At 37.1% G+C, this 27,476-nt stretch overlaps 1 protein-coding gene across 1 annotated transcript in view; it reads left to right on the top strand.

The window, feature by feature from the left end:
• The window catches only part of DNER (delta/notch like EGF repeat containing), a 126,693-nt gene extending 104,358 nt beyond the window's left edge, over positions 1-22,335 (top strand). The window contains exons 9-13 of the mRNA XM_061365243.1: positions 4,018-4,140; positions 7,440-7,553; positions 8,646-8,777; positions 14,143-14,389; positions 21,261-22,335. Coding sequence (XP_061221227.1) covers positions 4,018-4,140; positions 7,440-7,553; positions 8,646-8,777; positions 14,143-14,389; positions 21,261-21,372 — 728 coding nt within the window. The 3' untranslated portion in view covers positions 21,373-22,335. The remainder of the gene's footprint in view (positions 1-4,017; positions 4,141-7,439; positions 7,554-8,645; positions 8,778-14,142; positions 14,390-21,260) is intronic.
• Positions 22,336-27,476: the final 5,141 nt, after the last annotated feature.

Genomic DNA, 27,476 nt, shown 5'->3' with positions numbered 1-27,476 from the left:
AGGTGCTGTTTTTGAAGGCGTATCCAATGTCTAGTGACCTGGAAAACAAAATGTCTGTTAATATCACTTGATGCTTTTTGAAGCTGCAATGCCTGGAGTGGCCTTTTTTCCCTGCTTAGGAAACAGCAGCTGGAACCCAAGACAGAAGTGTTGTTAATGTAGGTATTATTTCTTTTTTTTATGAATATGTCCACAGAAATGTTATGCACTGCAAAAAATGCAAACAGCGCTATTTGGCATTGCTTGTGGACATAAAAGCAGCAGAATCATAATGTTACTAGAAAGAGAGGAAGATGCTATACTAGAATGTGTTATTTTTAAGTTGTCTGTGAAGAATTCTCCTGTTACCATCTAAATCCTTTAACAAAAATAAAGACATTATTTATGTAGTCTTTTTAAATATAAATGTATGAAGCCAGTATAATACAGGATTTATATATCAGTACAATTTAAAAGCAGAAATACAAAAAGAAATGCTTGTTAGGAATGATATGGTGCCTCTCAGCTCCATGAGAAGAAACTCGCCTTTCCCTCTGGTGCCTGGTCCCACAGCAGAACTTTCTCCATCGCAGCAGTTACAGCAGAAGGAAGCTGCTGGCACCAGGGTGAGGACGACGAGGGTGAAATCGTGTGTGGGCGAGATCTGCCCTCTCGTGGAGAGAGAAAGTATCTTTACTTCACTGTGCGCAGTGTCTGTCCTAATTTTAGGATTAGGAGGTGATACGGTAGTTGACGTTGATTTTGGAAACCAGACAACTGTTCAGTCACGCGGTTCCTCCTCTTCCCTTTGAAAGGTGAGAAGTGGAAAACTTTTCTTCTGAAAATATCCAATTTCATCTCTGTTCATCACAGGGAATTCCCATATGTTTTTCTTTTAAGTTTTCTGATTTTGTATGTTGGCTACAGCTCTCACTAAATAAGGATAATTCCTCTCATCAGAAGCTAGATAAACTTCATCATAGGCTAATAAAAATACCCATAAAATTTAGCATAATTAATTCTGTGTTGCCTGGCTAACAGCTTTGGAGAAAGTGGTTCAGATATGTTTCTTAATAAGCTACATTCAACTATTTCATATGAAAAGACAATTTTGTGGGGAATCAAATGGGTAAAATTGCATATACATCTTGTGCAATACTAACGTGTGTTTTCATACAGTTTTATTTTAAATTATACATAATGGAGGGGAAGGGGGAAGAAAATGGTGACTGGAGGTGGCATTTGTTGTATTTCCAATGGTTCTGTGAGAATTTGGGGGGAAATTTAGACCAGGAAAGTGAATATAGATTACTACTGAGAATCTGCACCTCACTTTGGTTCTTTGTTCATGTAAGATATCCTAATTTCATTTCTATAAGTTTTGCTACTAACTGGCGATTGTCTGAAGTAGTAAAATTACACTGCAGAATCTACATCTGTGTTATAGGCCTTTTCCTTGGCATCTTTATTCATGCCCATTTCATCTTCATTCATTGTATGCTCATTTACCTATTTGTTTTATAGCTATAGGCAATGAGTAAATTAAGATTTTTAAAAGTATATAGACACTGTTCCAGTGTATTTTTCCAGTGTGTTAATCTGTATATTACAGATTAAAAGTGCATATTAAGTGTATAGTATCACAATAGCAGGACGTAAAGGGGAATATTGGCTATGATGAGTCAAGAAGGTTAAATGTTTAACAGATTTAAAGAAAATTAATCATGGTATGGGCGGGACAAATGTCCTTCTCTACTGTTAGCACACATGACGTATCTTCTTGGTCTATTATTCGTAAACCTGTATTTTTAATATGAAAGCATATTTGAAACTGTTCATCAGAATGAAATTTCAAGCACATTGAGCAAATTTGACAAATAGAGACAAGATGTTTGAAACAAATAAAAAAATTTCCAGTCTATGGGTTTGTGGGTTTTTTTTGTCAGTAGAATGCAAATATAAAACAACAGCCCAATAGGAAAGAGCGTACAGTAGCCGCTTTGTATTAAGTGTCTCTGGTGTTATCCTATGGAAAGTTATATGTGCTAGAATTTCCATCTTCACCTTTCCATGGATGGGTAAAGAAGAGATGATGCTGTGGTTTTATGAAACCAAACCAGTTCCCAAAACATCTAAATCACTAATTTTGTTTTAATTATGGACTCTAGTGACAGGACAAGGGGTAACGGGTTCAAACTTAAACAGGGGAGGTTTAGATTGGATATAAGGAGGAAATCCTTTCCTGTTAGGGTGGTGAAGCACTGGAATGGGTTACCCAGGGAGGCTGTGAATGCTCCATCCTTGGCAGTGTTCAAGGCCAGGTTGGATGAGGCCTTGGGTGGCATGGTTTAGTGTGAGGTGCCCCTGCCCATGGCAGGGGGGTTGGACCTAGATGATCTTAAGGTCCTTTCCAACCCTAACTATTCTATGATTCTATGATTCTAGTTATCTACTCAATTCAGGTGATGTTAACTGTGTGGTCTTTGACTTGCTTGGGAGGGAGGTAACCTGCGTGATGCCCCAGTTTGATTCTAGGATTTGCGGTTAATAACAGCAAGTAGCTAACAGCTGAAGAGATGCAGAAAATGCAAAAGTCTGGTCACTGAGTTGTTTGCTGTAATTTCCAGGAAGGGGGTAAACATTTCGAAAGATGCATGGTTTAGTAGAAATATTTGTACTATTTTTACTTTCAAAAATATAAGAACATATTTTGTTTAATCTATTGCCTTTAGGGGAAGGTTCAGAATTTAATTGGGCTAATTATGAAGCACACTCTGTATCCCCAAAGAGGGAGAAACCACTACTTAGAAAGACTGAAGCAAATTGCCTGGTACTCTTTTCACTGGTCAAACACACTAGCAGTTTTACAATTCTGTGATTGTATGTTAGGAAGAAAGCAGTGTTCATGTTGCATTTAAAAGCATTATTTGTACTTACTAAGCAGTAAGACCAATCTATTTTCTTTTTTTAATTGTTGATGTATTAATTGCTTATAAATTTAGACATTGTTTCTCGAGATGGAAAGATAAGATGGAAAGATACCTTAAGAAAGAAAAAAAAAAGAAAAGAAGAAAAAAGTAACAATAAAAAAGACGGAGCTTTTGATTAACAAAAGTATATACTTGGGACTGTTGAAGAGGAATTTAAGCTTCTTGGTATCAAATATAATAGTCTTCAAAATGACAAGGCTTATGATTCTTCATATTTAATACCAAATAACCAATATTATCAGGCAAACATGTTTTAGTATTACAGCTATTTATTTCCTTTGTTGTGCTATACTAATTAATGCTGTTATTCATATGAGTAGGTACTACTTCAACCTGATATACTATGTCTAGAAGCATTCAACTACTGTTAAGACTAATGATTATACGACAGACTAAATAATGAGAAAAGCGCTATGTTAAGCAGATTAACTCCTTATTTCTTAACCTAATGATACAAATTACTCAGTGGCTGTTAACAGGTCTTGTAGCTTTCCTGTGTTCCTATTTTCTATGTCTGCATAACCAGGCCATAATACCTGCCTATGGCTCAGGAATACTGCAAAAAAATAAGTATCATAGTGCTTCTACAGTGTTTTGACATTTTACATCATTAAAGTTCAAACATATTCTCATTCTACCTACTGTTATACAATTATCTACACTTTGATGAAAAGCAGCTTTGATGCAAGGATCAAGGAAAGCCAGGTGGTATGTCTATATTAGTCTATTCCTTTTTACAATTAGAGAGTGGGTATTCTCATTGTTTCTAGTGGCCTTGGTCACCAGTCTCCATGCTCATGGCCTCACTGTGGTTTAGTGCAGAGGCAACAACTGGGGCTTATCTCAGAACATTGTGCTTCCAGGGATTTTTTCTTTTTGGTAATTTTCACTTGGGGAGATACCCAAAAAATCAGTATTTTAACATGTACTTGTCTGTGGGGTGTATTTCAATCAGCAAGCATTTGCCCAGAGTCTGTAGCTGCCTAATTGTTAATTTTTACTAGGAAGTGTTTCATAGCTTGTTTTATTTCCTCTTCATGTGATTTAGGTTACCATGGCCTTTACTGTGAAGAGGAATATAATGAATGTCTTTCTGCACCCTGCCAGAACGGAGCCACCTGCAGAGACCTCGTCAACAGCTATGAGTGTGCATGCCTTGCTGAATATGAAGGTAGGACGGGGTTTGTGTCTTGTTCTTCGAATGGTTCTATGTATTTTTTTCATAGTAGGTTCCATTACAGACAGAGGTATATAATATCCTTCACTGAGCAGAAATAAATCCCATATCTAAAATTAACAGAAAGAAACATCAATGTAGATCCTGATCCTGTAATCTTTATTCAAATGAGTAGTTCAGATTTAGCAGGTCTGTGAGGAATCCATGTCCTTGTCTGGGGACAAATGGCTTCTCTCTGTTCTTCTTATGTGTACTGTTTTTTCTGCTGTTTTTAAGATATGTTAGAAAGTGAGGAGTTTTTAAAAGAAAACATAATAGGTAAATACGGTTTTTCATCAGTTACTGTAAATACATTTTTTTATCAGTTATTGTTAGGAGCCATTAGATGGAAGTCTTTCAAAATTCCATTTTTATTTATTTTCTCTGGTGAAGTGAATTAAAAAGCTCAGTAATAAAATGTTAGTATTTGAAACAGATTAGCACAAAGGAGTGAAAATGAAAGCTTTATGTTGATTGTCCATTTAGAAGATCATAAAGCCAAGAGACCATAGTAGGTTTGTGACTGCTTTCCCATGTTACCTACAGCTATTCCTAGATACACCCAAGTGGAACTGGTCTCTGGCATTTCTCAAGTAATTTATAAAATAGAGGAGAAAAGTATGTGTTTTGATACACAAAATCTGTTATCTCGCAGTGGATTTCAGCTTTACTCAGAGTAGCACATACCAGCTGTCTGTGATATGTCCTTCTGTGGAGGGCTAAACTGATACTTTTTGTGTATTGTGTTTTGAATCATGCTGAGAGAGCATACTGAATGTAATTTTATATGGTGCTAGTATTTATATATATATATATTTTAGATACAATGACTGTTTTAAGGAACATTACCCCATTTTCTCATTAAGTGTATCAGTCCTTATGTATGTTGATAAATAATGCTCACTTAACAGCTGCTTGAGGCTAAATATGTATTTCATGTTGGTGAATTCACTGATGTTTGACAATGGATACAGAATTAATAATTTTAGAGGCTTAGTGAGGAAATGACCCTCAGCTTTTCATGGCAGTTTAAAGATCACTTAACCATAATGGTATGACTTCATGTTCTTTTCTCATCTAACCTGTACATGCAGCTGAAAGCACTGTGTGCAGCACATTTTGCTTTAAATGAAAGCAGGGGACCTGGTCCCATAAGCAGTTTTTGCTGATTATTGAACTTTCTTCATTCCATCACTTAAGGTATTCAGTGGCACTAATAGACCTGAGGTATTCAGCTCAAGATAATATGTGGGCCATTAGAAGCCCCAATTTTGCTACCACCAGCCCAGCTCCCCAATCTGCAGTACCCCCTTCTGCCTCCATACCCCCTGGCTGGCAAATAGACAAGAGCTGTTATCACTTCTCTGGACTGAAGTGTATGCCAGCATGTACCTGTGTGCTTTTGGCTCTGCTGGCTTCTGCTGCTTAGCTGCAGGATACTCAAAGTAGAGTGCTCTGCCTTTTTGCTGCTGACAGACTGACCAAATGATTTAAGTAGGTCTGTAGTGATTGAGTACGTGTGTGTGTATATATATATGTAAATCTACATGCATTTTAAATAAATTACTTTTATATATTTTTAAATTACTACAATTAACTTAATTATAATTTAAAAAATATAACTCAAGTAAGCTTGCATTGCTGTACATAACTGCAGTGTTGAAAGCTAGAGAATTAATTCTTTTTAATCATTCACTCGTAAAATAAATTATTTGTACACATATGTCTGAGGTGTCCAATTTCTTCCTTTTTTGTTATTGATTTTCTTTCTCATATTCTTTTCTCTAAAGACTATTTTCTCATTAATTTTACCTCTGTATAGTTCTGTGTCTCATACTCTCAAAATGCAAATTCACAAAATACCCAATTCCGGTGGAACACAATGTATTCATGAAAGAGTTTGGGCAGGAATACAGCAGGATCAGATGCATGTCTACTTCTTGCATGTATTTGTCTAACCTATTCTCATCCTCCGTCATTATAGCTTCTGTAACCTCCCCGAGCAACCTAATTCCTTCACTGTCATTCACTACCTCATGATTAGAAACATTTTCCTGATGCCAAAGCTGCATTGCAGTTTTTACACTTAATAAACAATATGAGTTTATGCTTCTGTTGACTGCATCTTTACAGTTTTCAGGCCAGTAAGGATTTAGAAATGTAAGCCACCTTAAAAGGTGAAAAATGTGTTTGTAATTTTTAAGTGCTATCACATGGAAGCATTTAAAATTCTGTCCTGCTCTTCTGTTTGTTGATATTCGTGTAAAAAGTATAATGGGAAAACTCGGGAGACAATTTAAGATTTCAGCTAAGTGGTCATTTTGGATTCATTCCCAAGCAAAGAATTGTAGTAAGACTTAGATTTAGACTTAAAACTTACATTAATGGATTAATTTAATCAGGTATGTTAAATGCAACTAATTTCACTGTACTAAATACATTATAAACAAAGTCCCACCGATCATTCATTAGTCACATATGTATATTTAGTTTTGTGTATGAAATGCCATTCATGCATTGATCAGGTCAGTCATGCATTTGTTTTTCTGGTTTTATCTGAAAAGTAGTTCCAGAGAAAATGATGCAGGTAGCAATGGCAGTAGAGCCTCTGTCCCCATCTCCAGGTGGGAGTTTCCTGTGCTTTATGTTCTGCATGCCACATATGGCTTGCACTGTCTTCTGAAAGGCAAAACCACTTAAATCACATAGACTACACCTAAGAATGAAAGAGCAAATGTAGTGGCATGAAGTTGAGCCATCCAATTATTTAGTTTTAGCTATACATTTGAACAAATTAATTTCTCTCTTTATTGCTTTCTTATACTCAGTTTCCTGCAAAAGTCAGTGAGAGACATCAGAATGCTTATGTGTATTATTAAATAAGTTATTACATGCAATTCCTACTGAAGAGTATTATCGTTCACACTTTATTTAAGAATATTAGATAGCTGATCAGATTATGTTTTATTATACCATTGCTTTTTCATAGGCACTCCTGCAGTTCTTATAAGCAGAAATTGTCCTAACTTTCTTATCCCAAAGCCTCAGTGTGTGGGAAGAACAGAGGCATGTATGTAAAAATTTTAAGCACCATAAAATATATGGCTTTAACCTTATAGCGTTCACCTAATAGGGCAGGTTTGGAGGCTGCACTCCACTGTGCTCATCCAGGTGAAATTAAGTTTTCACATGTACTGATTTTTTGCTGTCAGTGTAGGTCATGTTAACAGCAATTACTAATTTCACCTTTTCAGGAAGGCACTGTGAATTGTACAAAGATCCTTGTCTTAACATCAACTGTCAGAATGGTGGCACTTGTGACAGTGAAGGCCTAAATGCTACGTGTATTTGTGCACCTGGATATGCAGGCAAGTAATTTGTTACGTTACACAGAATGTCTAGTTGTCAGTGTTCACTGTGTCCAAGAGAAGATGCATACCAAGTAAGACTGTGTTTCTTCAAGGAAAGAAATGAATTTGGGCTTTGCTGAATTGTAATCAGGCTAGTGAGAATGAAAAGCTCTTGATATTACTTGCAACTGCTTTGAACTTGAAAAAATTTGCAGCAAAATAAAGATAATTCATTAAGCTAACAACTATTTAACATACCTCATGGCCTTACTGCTTGAGACTAGGTTCCATTTTAAACGTAACTTTTTGAAGACTTCCAGGTAAGCCAATATACTAATTGGACACTATTCAAAGTGGAAAATGTTTTCATATTGACCTTAATTACTGTGAGCTGAAGAAACTACTTACTCATGACCTCAATATCCAATCGCTAAAAAGCCAATGTGCTCGTAATGGATAGGTTTACACTTACAGAGTTATGGTAAGCAGCCCATTTCATCCTCTGGCCTTGTATTTAAACTGACATGGTTGGTGTAATCCAAATATCTGCTGTCAAGGTAATTTACAACCTGATGCTCTGTTAGTCATGTAAGGTAATATCAAATGTGACAGCAAAAGATAAACCCAGTCATAGCTGTTTTGCAGATCAAATAATGCTTTTTGATCTATGCTAATTAATGGTCATTTTTTAAAAAAGAATTAGCTTTCCACTGTACAGTGGATGTTTCTCAGCAATACATTATTGTATAGTGTGATAGATTATTGTATAGCACTTCAGGATATATGTGCTAAATTGTTATACCACATTTTCTTGGAATGGGGCTTATATTAGAGAAATGAGACATGCAGTCTTGGTGAGGTTAGTACAGTCACTTAGCCCTTACCTGTAAGAATGAGGCTAGTGCTTCCTTCTCAGAGGCTATATGAGATTCTTTTCTTGAAACAGTTATAAAACACTCAAAGCTCTGAGAATAAAGATACTATTAAGCTATAAGATGTTTTGCAGCCAGAGAGAAATTAAATGACTGATAATGTACCTGCTACATGAGGCACTCACTATACGGAAGTTTGTTTTTTTTGTTTTGTTTCTTTTTTTCTTTCTGTTATAAGGTGAAGATTGTGAAATTGATGTAAATGATTGTGACAGCAACCCATGTCACCATGCTGGAACTTGCATAGATCAGCCTGGTGGTTACACCTGCCATTGTCCACATGGATGGGTCGGTGCAAACTGCGAAATACGTAAGTTTTAATAGTATTTGACTCTGAATAAATGCCTGCACAAATACTCTGAATCATCTGTAGGATACCAAAATTCTGTTAAATGAATTTTATTTTAGGCCATAACATTTCAAAAGTGGCTATGAAAGTTAGAAAATTATTTTTCTGTGTACCCAGCTTTGGAAGACGTTGGACTAGATTGTCAGAGATGCTATCTCACAGCTGGACACTAGGCAGTCTAGTCTTTAACCTCTAAATTGCCTGCCTCTAGTTACATTTATGTTTCTGAGCTTATTTTCTTACTTACCTTGGGTAAAGTGTACTTCCATAGCACCCCAAGAGCAGTCCTAACAGGCTTGTATTGACTTTTGAGCACCTGTGCTTCTAGTGATGTTTCAGCAAAACAATTTTGAACTTGCTTACCTAAGGAAACAAGTCCTGTGTAACTGTTCTGTAATGTATATGTGCGTGCATTTACCAGCTTTTCCAGGAATAACTTTTCCAACCACAGGCTGATTTCCACCAAAACTGTTAGAAAGGCAAAGGTCTCCAAAACAAAATGTTTCCTAAGCATTTATGAAGATTTAAACAGGTTCTACTGGTGGAGGTAGTTGAGCTATTGAAGGAATAGCTTCAGTGTTGTCTTGCCTCTTAGAATAGAGAAAAGCTTCAGCGTTAATTCACCCTTATGGAGCAAGAGAGGGTCCATGAGAGGAAGAAAGTATGAAGCCCAACTGTGGAACTTTAATCCAGGAGACAACTCTGCTCATACCTGGGCTGATGCAAAAGTTTTGTCTTGACAGGCTTATGACCTCCTCCCCCTGTAATTGTTTGCTTTGAATTCAGTTTCAATGCCTTCTTTTGAAAGCAAATACTGTAGAGGAGCACTGCTACCTAATCCAAAAATGGTGGCAGCTCTGATATTCAGCTGTCTCTGTGAATGGCACACACGCTTCCCTGTGCAGTACAGAGCCATTGGAATGCTGGGAGTGTGATGTTGAGTGCTGTCTGTATGCCATATTGCTCATGCTAAAAGATGTTCAGATGAGCGATTACTGACAATGCTATTGCTAGCAATACCTGAAACATAGATGTCCAAGACAATGTAATTCTCTCTGCCTTAGTTAATCAGTAGTGGGCTGATGAGAGAGGTGAGTATAGTTGTTGGAGAAAGCAGTAATCATCCTGGAAATATACTTCCTGGGGTACCTCAATGTAGTAACTATCACATTCCTGTTATATTATGGAATGAATAGATGCCAGAGGGAAACAGACAAGCTTGTGTGCTTTCTGATTTCATATAGCCCATCTGCAGGGCTCAGTGATGCTTGTTCTGGAGTTCTCCTTTGGCTGGCACGCTCTACTTAGAGTTTGGTTGTTTGCACCACAGATACACAGTGTGGTGCATATAAATAGATGGAAAAATGAGGGAAGCAGAGCAGATAATGGAAGGACCTTTTTCTACTGTCTAGCTATTCAATTATTCCTGTTTCCTCCTATGAGGGATGTATGCCCCTAAGCACTATATACGACAGGCAGGTTCAAGCTGTCAACATCTGTGGTTAGTCAATATAAACTTATTTCAACCTTGTATACTTTTGCAAGTGTATGAGAGAGATAAAAATCTGCTTAAACTGTGTTCTCTTGAGCAAGGGGATTGTCTCTGCTTAGTGCTTATTTCTCTACACATAGCATCTGTTTATAGCTGAACTGCAGTGACCTTGCCTGCTGCTCAAGAACTTGGATTTTCTGCTTGTAGTATGCATTTGCAAACTGTGTAAGTTAAAATGATGGGAAGAAGCAACAGCACTTTTTTGTTGCTTTTACTGATTGATTTATTCTTTTACTGACAACTGTTTGTTGCTTTTACTGACTGTTTAGTTCTTTTGTCTTCTGACTGCTGTGACAGGAAGCAGAGAATTATCTGAGTGTTAACTGGCATTGATAACACTGCAAGGCTGATTCTAAACCAGAAATATTAGATCTTTTCTTTCCATCTCAATATCTGAAGAATAAATAGTATAGTTCATGGCAATTGTTCCTAGCTGAAGAGGCTGAAATTACTGTGTTGGGGTTTTATTTATTCAACAAATCAGGATAGCTACTAGAGTGCATATATGTAATAACATAAGAGATATAAAAATAATCTAGAAAATTCTGATTTGGATTGGTCTTGAATGAAAACAGAAAAAGAAAATATTTGTGTAGTCACATAAAGATACATTTTAAAGTACAATTAAGCTTAAAATTTGGAGGCTAACAATAGTTTCTTCAATAAGCTTAACATCTGCAAATGTCATTTTTACACAGCATCAAAGTAAAATGATGTGTTGTTATGGGACACCATGATACTTCACAGTAGTCAGATATAAGTGTGGATATGCAGCCTTGCTAACTGATGCAGGGGTGTATACACAAAGCTGTAGAAACTTTCCTAAATCACTTGGATCTTAACAGGTATATAAAGGATTATGCAGAGACGGATTGAGTTTTGAAGAAATCAGTGCAGAAAGCATTTAAAAGCATTTAGATCTGCACACTTTTTCTACAGAACTATGTATCCATAGGAATATCTTTGCACTCACTGACTTTCCCTAAGCTACGGGTTGACCAACTGACATAAATCCAATTCTATTCATGTCTAGAAAGGCAATACCCAACTCTTCTATAAATAGGTGCAGCACTTCTGATCTCACTGGAGTTGAGTCAATGGTGCAGTGGATTCCTGTTCAGTTGTAAAGATTGAGTCTGCTGCAGTTGATCTTTTCGTATCTCCTTGTCATATTTATCAAGTTGTTTCAGCAGTTTGTACATAATGGTTAATAATGTATTGGAAATTAAATTTTAACACTGCATACTGACTTCCTTTGTATTCGACTGTTCCTCTGAATGCTAGAAAATGACATAATGAAGTGAGACTTCAGGTTTCTCAAGAAGGAGACAAACTGGTGTTCAGGAGTCTTTTGATTAAATAGATCACATTTTATCTTTCATGATTTTCTATTACTAGCCATTAAGGAGGTTGTTAAAACTTAGTCTTTTTTTTGTAGAACAACTCTCTATTTACTATTTTAATGGTTCCCCATATTTTTCACCAATGACTACCCTAGCAGGATTTCTGGTTTATCTTGTAAAACTGTACTCTTTAATTTTCAAATGTACTATATGCAAGAAACTATGCAAGATTTATGTTCCCTGGATGAACTGTGATATTTAATATATCATTTTATGGTCCTTACCAGTGTTAGCAATTCCAGTTATATAGGATTAAATTGGTCTTAATTATAAAGAGGATAGTATTCCTTTCAAAATGAAATACATTTGCCTGAAAAGTTAATGGAGCATTCACTGTAAAAATGTTTACAAAATGTCTCATATGAATTCTCTAATGCCTGCTGGTTATTTGCTAGTATCATTAACTTCGCCAATTTTGTAATTATTAATGTAGTTACCGAGGTAGGCCAAACCATGTGGTTACTTGAAAACCAACATTATGAAGAATTTCTGGTACAGACTGTGTATATTACCTTGAAAACTAATTTTGCAATTAATTTTACAAACATTACTATGACACCTGAGAATACTGTGATTTTGAGCTGTCATGTATTATTTCTGACCTTTGGAGTATAAGCTGTTAGTCTTCATATTTTTATCTAGTGAGGAAGAAAGGAGGACATTTCTCTTACCCTTTTATCATCCAGAGTTGGAAGACACAGAATCTAAATAAGAACTGTCTTACCATATATCTGTGCAAAGTACATCTGAATTTGGCCTAGTCTGACAACTTGACAGAAATCACCATGTGTGACAAATGTGCTGCAGAACAGAAATAGAAACCCATCCCAAAATGGAACAGAGCACAGCTATATTCTTTCCTCCACATCCTAACTGAGCATATTGCAGTAACATCACTTCAGAAACATTAAAGCACCGAATGATCAAATCTCTACTGATAGAAGATAACACCAACAAATAGTCAGTCCTTTAAACTCAGTTCACATCTGTGGGCAATAAGACTAAGCAAGCCCAAGCTCAGAGGTGCTCTGAGACAATCTTTAGTATTGTAAACAAAGAGCAACCAGTTCTTCAAACTCTGCCCAGCTGAATCCCACATGTAACAGCTGCAATCTTTCTCCCTACCTTCCTCTAAGATGGATTTTTTTGTTTAGGTTTGGGTTTTGTTTTTATGTTTTCTGTACTTATACATTCCCTTGTATTTCTACCATAGATGGAGATTATATCCACAGATGCCACTAAACTTGTGATTGCAGCTCAGGTGCTTGAATCAGTTCTCTGCCATCATCAAGCATCCCCGAGAAGTGGCATCTAAGAATATCTTAGCATTCTCAAAGCACATGCATGATAGGCCTGTTCCCAGAATGTCTGTTATTAGGTAAAGGAAGTTTCTATACCAGTGCAAAGCAGAAGTCCACTTGAAAAAGGAACAGTCACCTGCTAGAAATAACTTTTGCAATCTGTCAGATTTCTGTAGTCAGAATGATTCAAGCTTGTTCCTGGTTTGAAATAATGTATGAGACCATAGGCTTAAAAGACTGCCAAAAATGAACTCTAGAGGGAAGTACAGGTTAATAGAAATACTCTGACCTATCCTAGAGAAAAATGGATCTGAGGACATAAGCAATTGATAGACAATCTGTTTGGAATTGATAGACAATAGTTTGGGCATCAAGAATATTTATAAAGGTCTGGAATACATAAATGCAAGAATCCTCTTCCAGATTTGCTTTATTTTAAGGTCTGCTTTGAGGCCTCTTAGAGGAATTATGCTTGAGAGAGGACTCCAGTAAGCTCAGAACTGTAGCATTTTATGAGATGCCCTTTTTGTTCTTGAAATGCTGGTTTTGAAGTCTCTGCGTTCTGGTGGATATAGGCATAACAAAAGCCTGTGCTTCAAATTAAAAACCAAGCATGCTTGATACATATTAAATCCCACATTTTAGTGGAAGGGTTCACCAACTACTAGAACAAACTGCACAGAGAATTGGTGGATTATTGGAAGCCTTTATGTAAAACCTCCCTGCCTTTAGAGAGCCTATAATGTATTATAACATAAAACAAGACTAAACTGCATGACTTTCTGTGACTTGGATTATACAGGAGATGAAACTAAGTGTTTCTATGAGATCTTAAAAATTTGTGAAAAAAGATGGGTGAAGGATCAAGATAGTGCTATTCAAATTTGTTGCATGGTGACATATCCATAACAGAGCCTGGGAAGGTTCAAATTACATATCTCCCTAGCTTCAAAAGTCTCCACAGAAATATCATAAATATAATAAAATATATGAATATAATAAAAGAATTCTATTCAGCAGGATGGATATAAATTGCTAATTAATGATAACCTTTTATTTCTTATCGGCAGATCTGCAGTGGAAGTCCGGGCATATGGCGGAGAGCCTAACGAATATGCCTCGTCACTCCCTCTACATCATAATTGGGGCTCTTTGTGTGGCGTTTGTCCTGATGCTGATCATTCTGATTGTGGGAATATGTCGTATCAGCCGCATTGAATATCAAGGCTCTTCCAGACCAGCCTATGAAGAATTTTACAACTGTAGAAGCATTGACAGTGAATTCAGTAGTGCAATTGCTTCTATCCGACATGCCAGGTTTGTTCTGGGGATGATAATTTAAAGGAAATCTGTTACACTATGTAATTTCAGTCCATGCACAGTGCCTCTAACTGCCATTGGCAGGGAATGAGCTTCTTCACCGTGAAAAGACAGGACCACTGTCTTTTGAGGCATTGCTCATTGTATTTTTTTCATCCCTATTCAGTTCTCATCTGAAGTGTGATAATCCAGCATAACTCCTTAAAAACAGAGGGAGTTATTCTGAATTCATTTGATGTAACTGGTGAAGAGAGACAGATACAGAGTTCTTAGCCTGTAAGATCTTTTTGTGTTGTAAATACTCCTTAACTGATACACATAAGTAATTTGATTACATTGCAAAGGCACATTGATTTTTGTGGCTAATTTACCAGATTATTTAGTAAGACTTTGAATCCTCATTTTTATGCTCCTGTTTGCCTCAAAATTTCTTACTTTCCTAGAAATGGAGCACTTGCACGCCAAGGCATTGTGTGTCAGAATAATACAAAGTAGGTCTGGAAGGGATTCAAGAGCTCAAGCATAGCTATTGCACTGATATAGCATTAATTATACCTAGATTCCTGCCAACAACTGTGTTTAAAAACCTTCAAAAGGGTTGAATAAAGTTAGAAAGGGCTTTTCTAAAATCCAACCTAAATTTTCTTTTCTGTGAATTAAGCTGATTCTTTCTTGCTGTTTTTCAGGTTGTCACAAAGAATAATCTATCACTGTTCCCTTTACAGTAATTATGTACAGCAGGTGTCATATCTGACCCCCCTTTTTTATAATAAAAACAAGCAAAGCAGAACAACCTCCTTCTTCCCTAGACTAAACTAATGCATTCTTCCAGTATCTCCTTCTGAATCATAGAATCACAAAATCATAGAATGGTTTGGGTTGGAAAGGACCTTAAGGTCATTTATTTCCAACCCCCCTGCCATGGGTAGGGGCGCCTCACACTGGACAGCCTCATCCAAGGCACTGTCCAACCTGGCCTTGAGCACTGACAGGGATATCATATCAGCTTCTTTATTGTCTCCCTGGGACACACTCTCTTTTTCTTTTTGAAGGGTGATTCCTAAAGCTGGAAATAGCTCTCCAGGTAAATCTTCACCTGTATCAAATGACTTCAGTTACCACTTCCTGCATCTTGTTTATAGCATTTCTGTTCAGACACCTGGAATTAAAACCTGCTTGCTTTTTTCTTTCATTCATTTTTTTTTAATTTGTATTACACCAGCAACTGATGACTCAGTTTTGTGACTTGTTAGACCTTTTCCTCATCCCAAGATCCTCTGTCCCATTTTGTTTCCTAGCCAATATTGTTTACTCTGTATTTGACATCTCTCTTAATAGGATAGAACTTTCATTTTTGTTATTTCTTTTTCCCATATCTTAAATTTGTCAAGATCACTTCAAATTCCAACAAGAGGGTTCATGTATGCTACCATTAAAATGCTTTTGAAAGAATGGAGGAAGACACATTCCTCCTCATTGACATGCAGAAATGCATGCATTTGGTTGGTGATTGATAGTAGTTTTTTTAAATGCTCCAGTTCTGTTTTAGCTTGAATAGGTTAATTTGTACCACTGTTGAAGTCATCAAAGTTATATGAAATGGATGAAGAGTTCCCACAGACTCAGTCATGTTGCAGCTTTAAGCTGTATCTCTTTAAAGTATTTTGACTAGATTTGCAATAAAACATTTGTTTATTGTCTTTGACAATAAATATAATATATTAGTAAATTTTAAAAATAGTAAAATTAGTAAATATTAAAAAAATTAGTAAATATTTAAAAAAGAAAGGTGTGTATAGTTGATTTAACATAGCAATAAAATCAGTGTTCTTTTAAGCCTGCTTTTGAATTCTCCTTTGCCACTTACTTATCATTACGTCTCTTCCAGAAGAAGCTCAGCATCTCTACATCATACACACCCCAAGAACTCCTTTTGCCTTTAGTAGTGTACTGGGAGAGGAGGGTGTTACTTTATGGCCCATAAAAAGTTTTATAGTTTTATATTATTTGGCCTTCTGAATGTCTACTACATATCTCCAAGGGTGGAGAGCAAGGTGCAAAATGATAGTGTTAAAATTAAACATCTCCCTCCTACTACTGCAGCAGTGATGAATGTGTCAACCCTTCTCAGTTACTACTCACTGAAGTGGTACTCTGCATTTCCTCAAGGACTGGAACTGGTCTCCTGAGGATCAGTGTGGAGCACCTGGGTTTTCTTAATTGTTTCTTAAAGCAAATTAGGCAGCTTTCTATCCAAGAGTACCAACTAAAAGCATATAAGCAAGGCAAGATCTTCTTAATCTGAGCTTTCCCTAGTTTTTACACTTTCACTGGCAGATAATAGAAATGGTAAAAGATTTCCTGTATGAATCCTTTCAAATCTTGGAAGCTGGGCTAGTTGAGGCCTTTATCATTACCATCTGGATTATTCTGAATTAATCTCTGTTTATTACTGAAGGCAGAATTTAGAAAAGCATATTTTCATCAACATTTCAAGGACGTTCTTAGAATGGGATATATTCATGATGATTTTTCAGATCCATACTACTCATTAAAAATTACATTATTGCATCCAGTCAGTAAAGGGCTTACATATCTTGGGAAGGGTGTTTCTCCTTAATGTAAATGAAATGTTTTCATTCCAAATAATTCCCTGTGGCTCTCAGAATGGATGGTTTATAAAAATCCAAGATAGAGCTGCAAAGTCAGATAATTCACAGAGTTCTACTGTTAAGATTACTGTGTTTATTTTGGTTTCAGAAGGCTATCAAACACTGCTTTGGTCATTTTAATCCAGGAAAAGGACCACAACTTTTTTAGTTATTTTTTGAGTAAACTCTTACATCTGAATATAAAAAATACTAAGATCTTAATTTTCAGAATTTCTGTATCTAAGAGGTATGCTTTCAAATAATAGATTCTTGGTATTTTCTGAAAATCATTTCCTTTCCCAGTTAAATAACCAAATTTATTAGTAATTTTGGAAAACGGAGGCCTAAGTAATAGTGAGTAGACTATTTTCTTTAAATGTAGTTTTCTGTTAAAGTCAGTAGGTGTCCAGGGAGTGTGGAAGCCTGTTGCATATCCAGTGAATTATGTTAAAATTACTTGTTCATGTTTCTCAGCAGGTCTTTTTCTTAATCATTTTTTATAATTTGACATTACTAGTCAAGGTACTTGCTGTGAGAGAAAATGGATATGCTCAAGGATCACCGCCAATAAATGTCTACTTCTAGTGAATGTTCTTAAGGATTAGCAGTTTAGAAGTAAATAGTTTTTTACCCAGGTGAATCACAGGTCTCTTTAGTATTCATTATGCAGACAGTAAATAAGCACTCTTTTAATGTTAAAACCTATATATTTTAAAGCCAGCAGAGCACACTGTAGTGAAATAGTTGACCACTGGCTGCTGCAGCTGTAAGACTTTGTTGAATTGGTACCAGGATCTGCTGTTGAAACTGCATTGTTCACTTTAGAAAAGCATCCACACTGCGTTCCCAAAATACTTGGTTACAGGAACTGTACTTCTATAACTTTTTGTGTGTCTAGATAGTGTTAGCAGTAGACTTCAGGCACTACTTACAGTGTAGTTTCTTTAAGTTTTACTTTCATGTGCTGGCTCTTGATCTGTCTGTGTGAGGGTTGGAGTCTGGTTCATCAGACTGATTTTTGTCACAACAAGTGACAGAAGGTCTTTCAGGTGACAACAGGTGACAACAGGTGACAGTTCTTTCCACTGCACATTCTCCATGTTCCTGTGTTCAAATTGACTGTGTTACATTGCAGTGTCCTGAGCTTCCTGAATCTGATGAGCTTCAGCACATGCTTGATTCTCACCATTACCTGACAGAGATTTCAGTGATAAGTTTGTTTGCTACCTCTTTGTGAAAGTATGATCACAAGCATAGTACTCTGCTCTCCACAGCATGTACCAGTTGCTTATATACATCCTCTGCCAGAGTCTCAACTTTGTGAGAATTCTAGCATCATAGTTCAGTTATAATAAGGAACTCAAGATAACACTTGTGCACATGGCCTTTTCTCTGAATAATGCAGAGGAAATCAATATTCTCAGTCTCCTCCTGTGGAGGCTTTAAGAGAAAAAAATAATAAACGAAAATTCTGGTCTCTCTTGTTTAAACATTATCTGTGGGCTCCTTTTACCAGTTGCTGGTTTTGAACAGAGTAGCAACACATGGTTTCTTTCTTCTGGGCAAACTCTGAAAATGCAGCCTATCCCACAGAACTTGGAGGATACGATTTTCTTAGGGTTCAGCCATCCAATGTTTTTTAAAGTCTTCTATGCAAATGCAATTGTTGAGATTCATAACTCTCTATGGTTACTCATCTTTTGAAATGTCCTTCTAAGGAAGCGGAGGGGCAACCCTCAGTCACACAACCCTCAGTCTCTCTTTGTCAGGTTACACAGGTCACTCTTATTCAGTGTTTCATTGCAAAATATACTTTCTAATTCTCGCTGTAATTTACTTAATTTGAGATGATCCCTATGCCACTGGTAAGTTCACACTGGAAAACTATCATCACTCATGAATGGATGCATCAGTGCTAAATGTAGAGGCTGTAAAACTTCCCTAGACCTACTGATACATTCTGTTTACTGATCTAAGCACATAATTTTTCATCATAACATGGTATTAAAGCTAATGTTAAACTGATTATCCATCATGTCCCTCCAGTCTTTTTCCAGACTTGGTGCTTCCCAGGACTGTATGCTCTTTGTTAGGTGAATAATCTGTATTTGGTTGCATTGAAGAAATCTTTATTCATTTGTTTGTGCTTTTGTTGTAAGCAGCTTATTAATTGATCCAGTACTCTGTAGCAGGGCCCTAAATCTTTTCACTATTTATTACCCCTTGAATTGTTGTGTCTTGCAGATTGTATTGGTAATTGTTTTATGTTTTCTTTTATGTCATCAATTAAACGATAAAATAGCATCCTTGTGCAATCCTACCAGATACACGCTCATTGAACTAAGACTCCCCATTTAACAATTCTGTTTTGAGACCTCTGAGGTTTGTGTTAACTCTGTTGACTGTTACGAGCAGGGACTGGCTTCTGAACTGCTTGATCAAAGCAATGTGGTTTACCAGCTAGATGGCTCAACCAGGCCACAAACAACTAGCACATGTGCTGTGGTCTTTTTTCAGCATTTTCTAATCAGAGCCACATGTTAACCCTGACCTACACAAGAGAATGGATTTTGTACTCCTTCACTGTGTGCAACAAGCCATGTGTTCTCTCCCTGTCAGAAATGAGGAAATTTTACTTAAATCACTGGAGAATATTCACCATCATTTGCATTTATGCAAAGCTCTTATTTCCTTTAAACCCCTGAGAGTGATGGAAAAAAAGGGTGATTCAGAATTCATTGCTGTCTCTGATTTAGTAAGATACCATAATTTAATTCCTTCCTTCAATTATTGGAGTTTTATTTCATTTAAAGAAACCCAGGTTTATCCATCATGACGCTGATGAGCAAACATGGCCTGTCTGTATTTATTAAAGAGAGCTATAGAAGAAAGCAGACATTCTATCATAGAAACATATGTAGTGTGGCCTTACTGACAGCTGAAATATTTTGAAAAATGAAATTTCCGCCATATTGATTATAATACTTTCAGCTATTTTAGTTTTGTCAGCAATTCTAGATCACTGAAAAAGCCAAGAAATAAATTGGAAGAATCAGGAAGTTGCATAAGAAACTTGGAAGAAAATCAAGCTAATTTTGGTTTGGTCTAAATATCCTCAAAATCTAAATTTTCTGAATCTCATCTTCCATTGTGCACAACTTTACTATAGACTTAATATGGTACATAAGAAGGGGGTATGGTACATAAAGAGTGGATGACTACATAAATAAATATTTCTGTTTCTGTGTTAATATTTTCTCTGCATCAGGTTCATAAGGAAAGCAGACTTGACCATTTTTTACCTAATTTCCATGTGATCCTTTTTTGTTATTTAAAAGCTCCTGTAATTGTAGTAAGAACGCTTTAGTCATTTTTCCACTTTCAAGTTGCATTTTTAGCACTATTTTTGTATCTTAAAAAATTATCAGAAGGGTGATAGACTGTCTATGCAGTGCAAAAGCACCTAAAGGAATTCCATATATGCCAGCACTGCAGCTACAATCATACAGCTGCAGTGGTTCTCTGCATGAGCAGATACAGCCTGGCTGTTAGCAATGATGGTTGCCCAGAGGAGAATGCTGCTGATGTGATTCTGTTGCTTGTGAACCTTTACTAAACTGGTATGTTTATATGGCATTGCAGTATCCTAATTACCATTAACTTCGCCGGTGCTGCATAAAGCAGCATGTTGATAATATAAATATGCTTTTCAAGTGGATGTCAGGTAAGAAAAGACTTAAATTTTTGCTCTAGCTTCTAACTCAATTCAGTGCACAGATATGCATTTCCAGATGCAGACACCGCATAGTTGTCCATTATTTGCTTTATGTAAATATGTATGACCTGACCTTAATATTGCCTGTTAGAGCAGACTTCAAAATAAAATTCTGGCCTTCCTGAAACTGTATCAGTTTCACTCTTGCCTTCCACAGTCTTCCCATATTCTGATACTGCTGAACCCCACAGCAGAATTCCTGTAGCCTTTGATACAGAATCTGTTTCTTGTTTGCAAGAAGATTTCTTTTTTTTTATTATTTGACACATATATTTAAAAGGTGACAGTTCAGATATTTAAGCCTCTGTACTACTGGCATGTTGCAATACAATTAAAAATTTATCTATGCGCTCTGATAAACTGCATACCATAACTCAGTGGGTTGTTGTCATTAACTCATTCATACTTCTGTTTGTCACCAAAAGCTTTCTTTTGTTTCCAGGTTTGGCAAGAAATCCCGACCTGCAATGTATGATGCAACCCCCATTGCTTATGAAGATTACAGCCCAGATGACAAACCTTTGGTTACACTGATTAAGACAAAAGATTTGTAATCTAGTGTATCTTTTTTGGATTATTTTTCAAAAGGATGGGCTACTAACCTAATTTAAATATTTTTAAGAAGAAAGCATAAGTAATTTAAACCATTAGATGCTTCAGAATTTTCTGTAGAATATTTAAGAACCAATTTTCTGCAGCTTTTAGTTTGGAAAAATATTTTAAAAAAGAAGTTGTGAACTTCATGAATTACATTTTAATGTACCTTGAGCTCTATAAATTATAAGCTTATGATAGTGTGTGCTTTTTTCTTGGTAGACACTATTACTAAACCCAGATGAGTTTCTTGTGGTTGTTACAGAACAGAAAACAGTAATTAATGAGGAGTTCTTTATGACATGTCAGTGCCAGCTTTCTCAGTAGAGGTAGGAAAAATGTGAAGCATAATATGATATATAATATATCCATTACTTAAAAAAGTCTAAAATGTTTGTGTTGTGAAAAAGAAAATAGTAAAAATTATTATTCCTAATCTGAATGAATTAGCTTTTGCCTTATTCCATGCATGGATAGATACCCTATTCCTCCATTATTTCCTGAAAGTTGCTGAAACATACTCTTTAGTTGATGTCTGACATTTTGTAATAGTATTCAGGCTAGGCCTTGTATAATAATTAAAGTGCCTCTTGAGGCAAAGTAAGGGTACGATCCTTTAAACATTGGAATCAATGAAAGAACTTCCATTGACTTCAGTGGGCATGGGATTGGATCCTACAATTGGACTGAATCTATATTTTTCTTTAAAGGTTAAAGTTTTTTATATTGTGAGTAAAATAATCATATGGTTTGAATTGTTTGTTTCCTAAAGGTTGTTGATGTACAGTATTGTTTCATGAAATGTTGTGTATTTCTCACAGTGCTTCTTATTTAGGATCAGTATGGGGGTTTTGTGGCTGTAATTGATGGCTTCTGGGCTTCTTAAAATTCTTGCTTATATTGAATAAATGTTATCAAGTGAAGATTGTTTCTTTGTTTTTCTTCATTTGAAAGTGCAGTGTTATCTATAAATTTGAAATTACATGAGCATAGAGCATATAGCGTACTATAAATAATGCCAAAGAAGATATTCCAGCTATTAATTTGAAAAGGAAAAAAATGGCCTTTATATCAAGGTAATCTCTCAGAAGTTAGACAAATACAAAACCAGAGTAAAGAGGCAGTCCAGGCCATATGCACTACAACCTGTTCTCTGAGTGGATCTGACTGCAAATCTGGGCTCTAAGTTATAACAAGAGTGATATTATGTCACAGAGCAACCTGTTTATGTGAGTAGGCTTGATCTGACTTTGTGTTTCAAAGAGGCCTGCTACCAGGGAAGCCAAGGCTGCATGGTATGGAGGGAAATAATACTGTAGCTACCTATAAATCCTGCTGCATGGTGCTGTACTGCATCCAGTTAGTACTGTTACGTTACAGGCTGACAAGTGCTGAAAGGCCAAGTTCTGCTTGGCCTCTTAATCTTAGGAAATCTTTGAATGCATTCAAAATCTTCATATTTCACATAAATAACATTACCAGACAGAAAAAACAGATGTTGCCAGGAACTCTGATCATCTCTGTATGAGGACAGCAGTTGTCTCAGGCAATCATTCCCTTTCCTTGCAACTGCTGACATCTCCAGGCCCCAGATCAGCCACTGAAGAAAAATGTAATTAAGAATTGTAAAGATAAAAAAGCTGCCACTGGTTTTAATTCTTTTGTTTAGGTGAGCAAAGTACATCTGGTATGTTACTTTTAATTTTGAACTTCATTATTATTTCAGCTTCTGGTTGCAGTCATAGTAATTGAATCTTGCATAATTAGTGCTGAAAAGAGGCAGACAAATTATTGCAAATAAAGCTGTTAGAGTTGCTAAAATGCAATTTTTATTGTGAGGTTACATTCTAGCTCACCACTAAAAAACAAAAAATAAAGTAAATGCAACAGATATGGGCCAACTTTGAAATGTAAAGGAAAGCACACAAAAATATATTTTAGTAGAACTGTTAACTGTTAAAGTGAAGCTGAGAGGATTGTCTTACTGTTTGGAAGGGCTGGATGGTGGATATGCAGATTAGTAACACTGTGTTGTGTTTGAATTATGGAAATGCCAAATACATCTCAGTAATCCAGAATACCTTTCCTGACATCCTGTATCTGCTACAATGAACTTTTGATGATGTTGGCCCCTAACAATAATTACTAAGAGACCTAAAGGAACAAAATTAAAGCCTCTCTTTTATTCTTCAAGCACTGTTTTCTATCATAAAGGTTGTGCATTTGCAAGAGGTGGCTGTCAGACTAGCTTTTTTCTTGGTACAGTTTGCTGCTGCTGCTGCTTTATGCTAGGTATGGAAACTTTTGTTTATGGTGACTTCTAGGAATGTTTTAAGAACCCCTTGGAAAGAGGGGTCAAGAACAAACAATACCCTATGCCATTTTTGTAACTTCTATGGAACAAGGGCAAATACAGTGTTGTTATAATAGAGCTGTTAAACAGATAGAAATGAAAGACTAATTCTGCAAGGTTTTTTGATTTTTCAGCTGCAAAATATTGGTTTATCTTTGAAGAACTTAAAATTTATACAAAGTAGGGAAACCAGCAACTCTATTGTTCCAGGGAACACACATATTCATAGCCCATATTTTACAAGAGTTGTTGCAATCATCAGCAGCCCTTCTGCATACAAATCAAACCTCGGTACTGATTCTTGACCAACCTGTATTTCTCTCAAGTGACTGACCTGAAAGATAAGTAATTTGTGAGGAGCTATTTTCCTGTCAGCTTACAGCCTCTAGCTTCTGTAAATCATCCTAGGCTTCCTGTGAATTGTGCTTTGAAAATTACTTCTGCTTCTTTCAATTTATTTTATTGAACTCTGGTGGCACGTTATGCATGCACTATGCCTGAATCTGTGTGCTTCTGAGATATTTGTGAGGCACTGCACTGACTGCCAGATGGAGCAGCCTTCAGACCTGGGGGCAGCAAACCCATCCTGTGTTTTTAGCCCAGCTCTGAAGCAGCTAGAACAAGTTGATTGCTGTCTTTATATGCCAGATCATGTCCTTCTGAGGGTATACAGACATATGGACAAAGGACACTGGATATTCTATATCCTTCTGCCAAACCCAAGAAGGTTTGTTCTGTATAGGGTGCAAATATAGATGTATAGCAAATACCACCTGCTGTTAATCTACTCCACATTCATTTTTTTTTGTTCTGTAAATCATCCAGGTGCAGAAAGGGCTGACTGTATGTGCTTTTCCCCCCTGAAATGGGTTAACAGCCCCCAGCTCCTCCTGCAGATGGGGACAAGTCTCTGGGCTTGTCATTAACCTTCAGTACTAGGGCACACTCCAAGTTTGGTTCTTTTTGATTCCTCTTCTCTCTGGAAATAGGAGAACATCCCTGAGTGGTTTTCCCCTAGCAGCATGGACATCTATTCATGCATGCTTCTTAGGGTTGTTTGAAACTTGCGGTTACAGCTCAGAGTTGTGATACATGTGCTAACAGGAAAATGTTATGATTTGCATGGATTCTGATGGACTCAGCTTATAATTATGAAGACAGTGATCCTATCCCTGTGTTTGGGCTAATTACAGTATGATAAACACAAGGCCCAAAGGAAGAGTTGAGCACAACAACTACGAAACATATGCTGAGTAAGACCATAAAAATTATTCCCACTAAAACCCACAGATATAATGCTATGTTTAGCTGAGAAAAATTAGGCTATTGCCCCAGTGTCGACCTCTCTTTGCATCTTGTCACTATGGAGGTGCTTTTGGAATTAGCATGCCACCTGTGTGGGCTCCAGAAGTGACACATATCTGAACCTTTTGGTAAGGATCCTTGGTCCCCCACCAGGACCAGCTTTCATTAGCAGACCTTGCACTTTGGAAGAAGCTGGCTCTTGACCCTCCCTAACTCTAACACACTTGATCTTTTTCCAAATACATGATGAAAAATTATGTTGAGGGGTGCAGGTAGCTTGTGAAGGAGACAAGGTTTCCTGCCAGAGATGAAGTCTTGTGTCCCATTATGGGGGCTCATTCTATGAGTAGTTGCAATGAGACCTGAGGCAGCCCCTGCTATGAATAACCCTGCATGCTGTCAATCCAGGCTGGGCAACAACCTGCACCAAAAGCATTGGTCTGATTTTGTTGTTGCTCCCTCCACTGCCAATGTAGTTAACTGCACACTGGTGTGAGGGAAATGAGAACAGAGAAGTGATTTAAGCTCAGTAAAGTGCATCTTCAAGTGGCAGAATTCTTTAAGTGGTTAATCCTTTTGAAAACAATGGGAGTTTGAAGGTGATATTTGGGATTTTGGGGGGAAACTGGTTTGGTGTCTGTCTGCATCAAAAAACATAAAACATCTGACCAAAGGTGTATAGCGCTACAGTAAACATTGCTTACTTCAGTGAAGTCTCATGTGGTGAAACTTTAATCACAGCATTGATGTTTTCATCCTATCTCAGCTTCATTTCTGGAAATGGTTTGGCTTTTCTCCAGCAGGGCTTTGTTGAGAAATGCCTGAGCAGTTATGACATTTCTGAAGATTTATAGTTTCTCTTTTGATAGCAAAAGACACCTGATGAGGAATAAATTCAACAGCTCTGTATATTATTCTCTGTGTGGATGGCTAAAAGGAATTAATCAGCCCCTCCTCCCTTGTGTTGCCAGAGTTATGCCTTCAGGGAACTCCTTTGACCCTTCATGTGGCTAAATCCCTCTGTGTCCAAAATTTCTCTAAGATTCCCTTCTCATTTTGCCCACAACTACTCAGATTTTGCAGAGCATACCAGCAAACCATGAGACAGAGCCATGCCCTATCCTTACAGCTGAGGAAACAAAACTCATCCTCCCTTTGTGTGCCTCCAGACCAGTTTCTGTGTGAGCTGTTTGCTGTTTGGCCAGCTTTGGGAACCTCTTTTTCTTTCCCTAGTGCCATGTTTCTAAGGTTCACGTGTTGCTCAGTACTGGCTGGGCTGAGATTGCTATTTGTATGTTACTCTGTTCTCCTATTCCTGACCTCAGAAGGGGTGTGGAAGTATGGGCCTTCCATGGACCTCTTCTTTGTGTTTGGACATGGAAGGCAGATGAAAACCAGCTTAACTCAGGAGAGGCTTTAATCTCTCAAGCCATTCCCTGCTAAAATAATTAGTGTTGAGTATTATCAAGAGCTAGTGAGTTCAGACATGCTCCTAACATGAGAACTGGGAATGTCAGGGCAGTCCAATGTGTGCCCAAAACCCTTTCTTCAAATCTGTTGGCTACTAAGAGAGATTTACCGGGTTATGGTCTTCAAGCACCTTTTGCTTTATAACAAAAAAAGTGCTTTGTTTGGGCGATGGTTTGTTTGTTTAAAATATTGTTTATCTGTTGGAGCCTATTACCCCTGTGAAATGCTCTGTGCAAGCAGTTGAGCAGTGAGAGAAGGGCAAAAGACTTAATCAGTGCTGAATGAGAGAGATAGAGCTGGTCTGCTTTATCTCTTCTTTGTAAGGTTGTCCTCCATTCCCTGAGACTTTGGCTGAGCATCTCTCAAAATACTGTAGTTGTGTGGGGTCAGCAGGGATGGCATAAGGCAAATTTGACTCTGTGCCACCTTTATGTCTGTCTTAAACCTCTCATCAGGAAGATGGGGCTGGCCCAAGTCTGACATCAGAACAACTGGAATACTGCTACCACCTGAAACAGCTGGGGATTGTTACAAATATGGGCAGAGTGCAATGTGCTCCCAGCTCCCACTGGCTCTTTCTCAGTCTAATGTGCTGGTCACTGGAGAGGCCTTGCTTAGAAATTTTTTTTGTACTTCTTAACTCTTTCTTTTCTGCTTGCACTACAGATAATCCCTCTTGTGCAACTTCTGTGCTGCAGAGCACCCTCTGTGGGACCCATCATCTGAATCCTTTCCCCCTTTATATTTTGGAATAGCTCCAATTAGGTGAAGGTGATTCCTTCTGAGGGAAAGTGGGTAAACCAGTGAAAACAAACAGAACTTCAGAGTGGTTATGCCACATCCAGACTTCTCTGGGCTCGGCTGGCTTCATTTCTTCTACAGTGCAAAATGGATAACAAAAATGACCTCTCTGAAAAAGATTTCTCTGTTATGATG

Source organism: Neopsephotus bourkii, unplaced genomic scaffold (assembly GCF_033783945.1).
Source record: "Neopsephotus bourkii isolate Nb327-2 ecotype Australia unplaced genomic scaffold, CSIRO-AGI_Nbou_v1 NB_1279, whole genome shotgun sequence".
NCBI classification, from domain to species: domain Eukaryota; kingdom Metazoa; phylum Chordata; class Aves; order Psittaciformes; family Psittacidae; genus Neopsephotus; species Neopsephotus bourkii.
The sequence above is the reverse complement of the archived record's forward strand: the minus strand, read 5'-3'. Positions and strand labels throughout refer to the sequence as shown.